General features: G+C 47.9%; 1 protein-coding gene across 5 annotated transcripts in view; it reads right to left on the bottom strand.

The window, feature by feature from the left end:
* Esrp1 (epithelial splicing regulatory protein 1) overlaps positions 1 to 9,829 on the bottom strand; it is a 68,060-nt gene extending 58,231 nt beyond the window's left edge. For all 5 annotated transcript variants that reach the window (XM_004641303.2, XM_023701367.1, XM_023701366.1 and 2 more), the window contains exons 1-4: positions 9,353 to 9,829; positions 8,864 to 8,992; positions 7,617 to 7,730; positions 4,280 to 4,394 (exon numbers count right to left, since the gene is read on the bottom strand). In XM_004641303.2, coding sequence (XP_004641360.1) covers positions 4,280 to 4,394; positions 7,617 to 7,730; positions 8,864 to 8,992; positions 9,353 to 9,484 — 490 coding nt within the window. In that variant the 5' untranslated portion in view covers positions 9,485 to 9,829. The remainder of the gene's footprint in view (positions 1 to 4,279; positions 4,395 to 7,616; positions 7,731 to 8,863; positions 8,993 to 9,352) is intronic.
* Between the last annotated feature and the right edge of the window lie 267 nt (positions 9,830 to 10,096).

The raw sequence follows: 10,096 nt of genomic DNA on the forward strand, positions 1-10,096 counted from the left end.
AACCCCAAAAACAAACTCTAAGCTAGGGAGATAGCTCAGTGGAATAAGTGCTTGACTGGCAAGCTCAAGGTCCTGAGTTCGATTGCTGGTACTGGAAAAAAAAAAGAAAAACTCTAACATAACCCATGGACTTCAGGTACTCACTCATGGTGACAAATGTCATCCAGATGCAGTGTATTAACAGTGAGGGAATCAGGCATGGTGGTGCCTGCCTATAATCCCAGCACTCAGCAGGCTGAGGCAGGAGGATAGGCACGAGTTCAAGGCGAGCCTGGACTACATACCAAGACCCTGTCTCAAAACAAAAACAAGTCACAAACAGTGAGGGAGAAGCAGGGGTCTTATAAGGACTCATTTTCTGCTTGGTTTTGTTTTGAACCTTAATCTGTACCTAAATTTGCATAATGAGACCCTGTCTCAAAAAAGGCAACAAAAAGGTTTTAAATCAAAAGAATTTAGAACACCATTGACTGTGGGATTAGGGCAGAACCTATGGTGAAGTTCATGCTTAGCATGCACAAAGCAATCTACCAACACCAAAGCATTCATTAAAACTAAAATGCCATGGGGGCTGGTGAGATGGCTCAGTGGTCTAAAGCACCTACCTAGAACGAGCTAAGCAAAGCACAGGGACCGCGGTTCAATCCCCCAGCACCACATGCCAGCCAGCCCCGCCCCCTGGTGGGCTGAGCTGGCCACACACACACACACACACACACACACAAATAAATAAATTAAAAAAAAAAACAAAGCAAACAAACAAAAAAAACCCTAAAATGCCAGGGGGCCAGGGAGATGGTTCAGTAGAATAAGTGCTTCCCTGGCAAGTGCAAGGGCCTGAGTTCAAAACCCTGGGGGGAAAAAAACCAAAAAACTTAAACTAAAATGCCGAACACAGGGCCTTCTCTGTGTTATCCAGGAAACTACTGAGTGGCCTGAAAGATCAGGAACTCTCCCGTGCAGACACCATTGAAATGCTTTGCATAGATGAATTGATAGTCAGATTTATGACAATTGCCTTTGACCACAGAACTTGGGTTGTGTTGTTGGCTTAGTCAGGGAAACATTGATTTCTCAGAATGGGAAGCAGAGACTTGAGGATCAAAAGTTTGAGGCAGCCTGGGTAGCTTGCCTGAGGCCATGTCTTAAAATGAAAAAAAAAGTAAAGAGGGCTAAAGGGAGAGCTCAGGGCAAGACCCTGGGTTCAAACACCAGCACCACAAAAAGTAAAATAAATATTTTGCTAAGCAAAGTTAATAGCATTGCTAATCTATTAAATGGAGAAGCAATATGCAAATGTAGTATTAATTGCAACACTTAAGGTTAAGAAGTCTTTAATTGGTAATAAAACTATTAATCTAAGACATTCAATGTATATCCAAAGAAATTAAGTCTATAAGCCTTTCTAAAGCTTTGCTTTTGCTGCTAAGGATAGAACCCACGACCTTACTACGCAAGCACGTACTACCACTGAGCTACTCTAATCTATTTTTAAATATACGTATAAAATTCCATAATTTTTTCCAGGGAATGCATTAATGGTCAGGAGATTATACCTCAAATTGCAGATACAATGCACATGAAACCAAGCTCAACTTAGTTTTCACATTGTCGTTTTTGGTACAGGAACCGCACTCAGGACCTCAGGGTTGCCAGGCAGGCACTATGCCACTGAGCTATATCCCCTGCCCTTTGACAAGGTCTTTAATGTGGTCATCCACCCCAGGGGCACCTACCACGGAGCTACACCCCAGGCCTTTTTAATCACTTTGAGATGAAGCCTCAGTAAGTTGTGCAGTCCAGCCTCAAACCTGCATTCTTCTCCACTCAACCTGGGCAGCAGCTGGGACTGGGCATGCAGCACCCTTCCTAGCTGGAGTCAAAAGTTTGATTTGCGTCCCCGTGGCACTTGGAAAGGGAGTGCCAAAGCACCCTTACACAGCCCGAACCAAGAATTTTAAAAAGATGATTAGCCCAACAGCTTATCCATTCACCTAAAGGTCAGATAATAAAAAGGACTACACAGCAAGACTAGAAAAGTAGCAGCATGACACAAGGAGCCCACGTGAACATTCAGGACATTTTGCTAATGGCACTATTCTTTACATGTGTAAAGATCTTAGGAAGAAAACAGAAAAGAACAATTAACAAGTTCCCTTTGACCTGTCCACATTCAAAATGCCTAAAGCACAGAGGCCCTGTCCCAGGAGCTGTGCCAGCCCTGGGGTGCTGAGAGAGAGATTGAGACTGGGAGGGTGGTTCACACCTGTAATCCCAGCTCTTGGGAGGCTGAACACAGGTGGATCATTACGAGTCCAATCTACATAGTGAGACCCTGTAGACCCTTACTAAAAATACAAAAAAAGCCTAAAGCAGCCTGGTGTGGTAGTGCACGCCTGTAATCCCAGCACTCGGGAGGCTGAGGCAGGAGGATGGCTGCAAGTGCAAGAGCACCCTGAGCTACAGCTACAAGGTGGGCTCAAGGCCAGCCTGAACTGCATAGCGAGACCCTCGCTGGCATTGAGAACCCGTCTTTAAAAAAAAAAAAAATACAATCTCAGAACCTCCCATTTATAGGGATGGATACTGACCAATACCCCTAGGGAAACCTTTTTTGTATGAGGAATTGAACTCAGGATCCCACTCTTGCCAGGAAGGTGCTGTGCCACTGAGTTATATCCACAGCCCTAGAGTTCTTTATAAATTCATAGTAAACTGCCCTTCCTACTGAAGTGTCCTAGGATAAGTGTATGAACTTCTCTTCCTCTCTCTACTGCTAGTTTCTCTACTGCTAGTTTTGTACAGCGGATGCATTACTTCTGAGCTCAGAGCCCCAGCTTCAACCCCCCGCCCCAGATGTATGTTTTCACTGCAACCAGGAGCCTGGCACCAGCTAAGGACTGAGCTGTCCCCCAACCTGGCCATACTGGAGCCCTAGTCCCTAATGTGCCTATACCTGGAGACACGGTCATAAAAAACGTCAGTTAAATGAGGTTATAAGGACAGAAACAAACAGTTAGCTTCAGGTCTAGTGTTTGTGTTGCAGGGTTGTTTTTGTTTTGGGTTTTTTTTTTGGGGGGACAGGGTCTTGCTTTGTAGCTCAAGCTGATCTTGAACTCACTATATAATGTACACTGGCCTTGAGCTCTAGGGAATCCTCCTGCCTCATCCTCTTGTGTGCGGAGATTACAGGTATGCGCCACCATGGTCAGCCCTGGCCTCAGCTCTTGACAGTGCATGAGAAAATTTAAGTCAGTCAGTCAGTCTGTCTGTACATATGTCTGTCTACCCCCCCTCTCTCACACTTACACACACACACACACACACACACACACACACACAGATATCCTGACAGTAATTTAGGTTCTACTTCAAGATGCTTCTTACAGCAGCTTTGGAAGAACTTCCTCTACACAGGTTCCCATCCCATACATCAGCACTGCTTTGTTTTTTTGCACTGCTAGGGATCAAACCCTGGGTATTGCGCCTGCGGGGCAAGAGCTCTACCACTGAGCTACACCCCTAGCCCCTACATTAGCACTTAATACAACAGGTCACTCATAATTTTTAGGATTATATAACCTACATTTACAATATGTAATGCATCACATATACTCTTGGCATGTAGAGAATCTGAGGACAACCCCAAGCTCATGCTGTCACTCCTAAAGATGAGTTACTAAAACCATCGTGATGGGGTGGGAGTCAAGAGGTAGCCAGTGAACTGCAGCAGGTAATGGAGAGACAGGCAACCACTACCAAGTACAACGAAGCCCAAGGTAACTAGGACCAAAGACTTTGGGACCTGCATTCCCTCATAAAACTCGATCTCTAAATCCATTCATCAGCTATTTAAATTCAGTTTAAAAGGCAGGGCTACATAGTGAGTTCGAGACTAGCCTGGACTACATAGCAAGACCCTGTCTCACAAAAAAAAAAAAAAAAAGAAAAAGAAAGAAAGAAAGAAAAAAGAAAAAGGACCGGAGACATAGTTCAGCAGTCCCGACACCTGCCTGGCAAGCACAAAGCCCTGGAGTTCAATTTCCGGTACCAAAACAAACAAATTAAAAAATTAAATTTGGTTTAAGAGATCTTTTGAAAGATGCCGACAACTGTGCTACTGGCTCCTCCTAGCACAGTGCACAGGCAAATTTTGGACAGGACAATCTCATCCATATACTGACAAAGTCTAAAGCATTTAGAAATTTTTTGAATCAGCCATTTTTCTCCCTGGAGCGATATTTTCAAAAAGATTCTTGGCTGATCATTTGAAGGATACACTCTGTCATCGCGGCAACATCCAGCTTGTCAATGTCAGGCGAACCGGGGCAACATTTCTTGAATTCTTTTCGAAGATCAAAAAAGGAATAGAAGCATTCAGGTAGTAAGACATTCTGAGGAAGGACAAGGTAGACACTGTTAACATGGAATGTGGCTCACTGTTTCCCTAATAACTAAGAATCAAAGAACTGAATACAAGCCTATCTCACCATATTTTAAAATATAAAGCTTAAAGTGGTCTTTTAGAATAGCTGCTCCTATTGTTGTTTTAGATCCTATCTCACCGAAAAATTTTATTTTAATGAAAGATATGCAATCTTGGTGTCCCATTACGTATTTCATTCAAAACTTTCTGGAAGCTAGAATACATTTGGGCTGCTATATTTTATGTTATTATATATTTTGTGTCATAATATCCCTTTTCCAAATATAATCATTTTAGACCATCTGTGGTTTCAGGCATCTATTTTCATACAGAGAAGTTGTAAAACTTAGTAGGTACCAAAACAAACAAATTAAGGGGCCAGGGAGATGGCTCAATGCAATAAGCACTTCCCTGGCAAGCACAAGGACCTGAGTTCAATCCATGGTTCTGCAAAAAAAAAAAAAAATTTAAAGCTACTGTTGGGCTCTAATAATGTATATTTTCAGTAGTAAGATAAATTAAAAATGGTAAATACCCAATTAGCTGACAAAGATCACTTTGTGCCAAATTCAGTCCCACAATGGTTTTCCTACCCACTATTCTGGCTGTATTTTAGAACTCAAAACACAAGTTGTAAAATATATATCATGAATCCCAAAGAAAGGAGAATGGTCACCTAATGTTCTTAGCTACAAGTACCACTTTTGTGGTTATTAAGCAAAGTTTAATAGTATGGAAAAATATGACACCATTGTTTATAGTTTTTATGACCCAAACCCCTCAAGTATCTTAAAAATAATTTCATTTTTGTTTTGTTTTGGGGGGTTTATTTTTGGCACTGGGAATTGAACTCATGGTCTTGTGCTAGCCAGGTAGGTGCTGAGCCACTGAGCTATATCCCCAGTGATAATTTTTTGTTTTTGAGACAGGATCTTACTACATGGCCTGGCTTATCTAAAACCAAAGTCCCTCCTGCCTCAGCCTCCTGAGTGCTAGGATTACAAGCCTGGACCATCATGCCAGGCAGACTTTTCATTAAGTTTCACAATAGTGCCTGCCTGGCAAGCTCAAGGTCCTGAGTTTGATATCCAGTACCCTACCCCACCCCCAAAAAAACCTCAAGATGGTCTATGTTCCCTTACTGGGAATTTCTACCCACTTACAAGTTAGAAAAATGAAGGAAATGGTCTTTTTAACGTTTGCCATTTATACAATACCTATCTAAGTTCCTCCCATTAAGTCCTATCAGATATGATATGCTCATGCTATATTTGAAATCAGTATCACTGCATCATGGTCCTAAGTCACCATAGTCACAGATCCTTCCAATTACCTACAAAAAAACTCACTGAAGAGCCTATAACAGTAACTCATATGGGCAACAATGAAGGCTCAATGCAAACAGCTGTACCTGTTTAAAATACTATTTTATTTAGTGCTTATTAAAAAAAGGTGCTAAGCATTTTTTGTATAGTATGAATGCTCCTTACAAAAAGGCTGTTTTTCCACAAAAGCCTCAAAGAATATATCCAAATTTATTCTTGTTAGCAAAAAACTTTTTAATGTATCATTTGCGCTGGGGTTTTTTCCCGTTTTGCCATTTGCCTATCAGTGAATATACAGTTACTTTTTAAATTTTATTTTTATTTATTTTTTTGTGGAACCGGGGATTGAACTCAGGCCCTTGCGCTTGCCAGGCAAGCGCTTAATCTACTGAGCTATCTCCTTGGCCCCCAGAGTTACTTTTGTTATGTTGCTAAATTGTTCTAGTTTCTTGCATTTAATCCTAATAGAAGTGGTTGAGGAAACTTTTCCCTTGGTAGATTTCCCCATGTCCAAAGCAGTCCACCTAATATAATGCAAGACAGCTGTTTCCCTCCAGCCTAATAAGGGAAGCATCCAGTCTTGTCCCTCCCCAAATACATTTTGAAGAAAAAAGAACCCTCAAGTGTGTCTATTTATGGATCAAGGATAAGGCAACTGGTCTAGCATTTTAAAAAAACAAATAATTACTAAGATTCCTGTCAAAGGAGTGGAACTTGTTTCTCCAGGCAGACTTTTAAAATTTTACAATTAGCCAATTTCACAGCTTTCCCTACTTTGAGAGAATAAGCAGGAACGTGGCACTGGCTGCACTTGCCAGTGTCATCAATTGCCAATCTACGATGCTTCTGCTATCCAAAAATATCTTTTCAAACTCTTGCGATGCTCACCTACCACAATAAAAGGGCACAGCTCCAATCAATTTAAGTTATTGAAAGCAAGTACATCAGCAATGACTGGCCACAGCAGGCAGCTGTCTGTGTGCCTCATTGTCCTATGGCCCCTAAATACTCTTCCCAGGGAAAGAAATCATAGTCTATTCGCATAAGAGTGTGTTTTCTCACTTAGCACTCAGAAAGGTTAGCAAAGGGCCATGCCTGTAATTCCAGCTCCTGGGGAGGCTGAGGCAGAAAGCTCACAAGTTCTACACCATCCTGAGCAATTCTGTAAGACCTTATCCCATAAAAGCAGCTCCTTTATGCTGACTGCCCCCACTCCTCTGTGCATTGCACATACCAGCTTTCAGTACCAGGGCTCAAACTTGCCCATTCTCCTGTCTCAGCCTCTCAGAGTGCTAAGAATGCACCGTAGCCTGGTGTTACCTCCTTAGGAGAAAGCATTTCCACAAATATATTACAATATACTAAAATCTTTCTTTCTTCCATATTTGTATTTTATTTATTTTTTGGGGGGGAGGACCAGGAATATAACTCAGGATGCTCTTACCAGGCAGGCACTGTGCTGCTGAGCTATATCCCTGGCCCCTCAATTTATTTTAGGTGTCAAAAATTGAGTTTCCCATACTAACTTTGGAAAAGAGGGAATGTCAAGAATCTTGAAATTTAACAAGAAATTGCTTTTATAGATAATCTTAGTTCCGCCCCCTCACTACAGGCTAGACATCTCCATACAACTGTCATGCGTTTTTAATTGCGGGAAAATTACATAATATTAAATTTATCCGCTTAGCAAGACCATCACCCTCTTCCAGCACTTTGAAAATCGTCTCAAAATGAAACCCTGTACCCGTTTAAACAGTAGCTTCCCGCCGCGGCTTTTCCGAGGGAGATTGATTCGGATATAACATTTCTTCAAAGCCTCCCAGGGTCGTCAAAGTCCTAGCATTGTTCCCAAGCCGCATGCTTACCTTCTTGGAAGCCTCAGGATGCAGGATCTGCCTGATGTGCAGTTGCCCGTCTGTACAGAGGCAGAAGGAAGTCCCCACCCCAATATTCAGCTCATTGCTCACGGACTGGTTAAACTGAAAGAACACACAGGGGGACGAGGAGACGCCGGCTTTGTAAACTCCGGACGCGGCCCCAAAGGTACCGGCCCCTGGGGTGATATCAGAGCCAAACGCGCAGAGGACCCGGAAGACATCGAACTGTCTACAAACCAAGGACGCTTTCAAACCAATTCGTTGGTCAACGCTTGTCTCCTTTGCCCACCCCCTCTATTTTTACAAGAGATTCACCCAAATCCGATCATCTCGTTTCAACAACAGATTGCCTTTAGGTTACATCATTTCTGGGTGTGACTTTTTATTTGTACGCGGCAGGTTTAGGAAACATAACCCGTTTCTGATTGAAAAGAAAAAGAAGGGTAGTGGACACAGAGCTCTGGGAAGGCGGGTGATACTTCTCCCCACATGAACCCAGGAACGGTAACTTTCTCCTACGACCCCATCTCGCGTGCCAGGACCGGGCTCAGGGCAGTCACTCCGCACAGGTGCGGGCACCCCGCCCGGCCCTATGAAGCAGCCGCCAGCACCCGGGTTGCCGGGTTTTAGGTCACCTCCAACCCTGAAGAAGGTTCCACCGGCTCCATGGTGGCCCAGCTGAGCAGCCCACAGGTCCGGACCTGCAAACCCTTCCCGGGATTGGGCCCAACACCGCCTCAGGAGCGGAGCTGGAACTTGGCCTAGCTCTGGGAATCCAGAGGCTGAAACTAGAGGCTGAATCCAGAGGCGGGCACTTTCAGACGGCGGCGAAAACCGGGGGCGCCTCCAGCATCGCGCGCGCCACAGCGCCCCCTGCTCCCGCCGGACCACAAACCCCAACCCATCTGGGACCCGAGCTCCTGGGGTCCGGACCTGGACCTCGGGGCGTTGAGACTCCAACCCCGCCTCCGGCCCGCAAGACCCCGCCGACTCTTCGGCCCCGGGAGAGACTCAGGAAGTGACCCTAAGACTCGCGAAGTTGGACCCCAGACCCCCCAGGCGACCGCAGCCGCCCCTCCTCCACGTCCTCCCGGGCCCCAGTCCGGCCCCACCCACGCGTGCTCTCCCAGCAGCGTCCGGAGGACCTGCGGCGGCCGCCCCGAGGGGTGGGGCAGGGCAGAACCCGGCCCGGCTGGGGCCGGGGTGGGAGTGGGCGGCGTGGGCCAGGCTGTCACCTGTCGCAGGGCTTGGTCCAGCTGCGGAGCGGAGGACAGGCTGTCGGGGTCTATTTTCGTTTCTTCTTTACAGTCCTCAGTCAGTTCCAAGTGATCCGGCCTAACGAGTGCTTCGTGCAACTGTCCCACCTCCGAGCGCAGAGACCCAGGGTCAGGCTCCCCCTCCACTCCAGGGCCGCTCGCGCCCCCGCCCCGCCCCCACCCGGATCAGGTCGCCAAGGCCCCGGAGTGGACCCCAGGGCCCAAGAAGGCCGCGGGGTCTCGGCCCGGCGTCCTCAGCCCGGAAGGCAGCCCGGTTCGACAGCGCCGGACCGGGTTCCGAAGGCTGAAAAGGGCTCCAAGGCGCTCGGCCAGCGAGTTCGGTTTCCCTGCGGATTCTCCAGGCCTCGGGTCTAGACTCGCGAGTGGGCAGAAGCGAGGGCACCCCCCCCATCTCCAACAAACTTCTCGCCCCACTCCTCGTCTCAGGGCCGCCCCGCGAGAAGCTACCTTCTTGTTGGCCAGATCCACGACCTTCCACAGCAGCAGGATCAGCTCCTTCTCATCCGAGCCCAGCTTGGCGCCAGTGGCCCCAGCGGTGATCCCAAAAAGCACCACCAAGTAATCCGGAGACGCCGTCATGGCGAGAGGCTGGGAGGAGAGCGGGGCCGGGCGGCGCGCGGGTGGGAGTGGGGTCGGGGAACCCCGCGCGCGGCAGGACCTCGTCCGCCTCTGAGCAGAAGAAAGCGCGCCCACCCCCGCTCGCGGCCGCCGGGCAAAAGGCGGTCACCGCCCGGAGCCCGCACCTGGCCGCGCCGCGCACCGGGGCAGGAAGGGGCGGAAGGAGGCGCGGGGCCGCCCTTTTTGTATTCACTCGCCCGTGCGTCCGCGAAGCCGGAGCACGGCTGCACCCCGGCGGCGCGCGCAATGGCTGTGTTTGGGGAGGCGGTGCAGCCTGCCCGCCCCGGCCCGGCCCGGCGGCCCCTCCCCCAGCGGCGCAGGTAGGAGACACCTGGCGGCGCCGCCCATTGGCTCCTTCAAACCACGACGTGGCAGCGGCGGGGGAGGAGGCCGCTCGGGGAGGGGGGAGAGGCGGGGGACAATGGCGCGATGAATGGAGAGGCTGGGGCCGAGGGACAGGGGGAGGCCCGAGGGGCGGGGACGAGGCGACGGCCACCCCAAGGGCAGAAGAGGCGGGCAGGAAAGAGGGTGAGGGGCTCGGGGGCGGAGCCGCGGGCTTGGTAAGTCCAGAAC

This window comes from Octodon degus, unplaced genomic scaffold (genome assembly GCF_000260255.1).
Source record: "Octodon degus isolate 3935 unplaced genomic scaffold, OctDeg1.0 scaffold00134, whole genome shotgun sequence".
NCBI classification, from domain to species: domain Eukaryota; kingdom Metazoa; phylum Chordata; class Mammalia; order Rodentia; family Octodontidae; genus Octodon; species Octodon degus.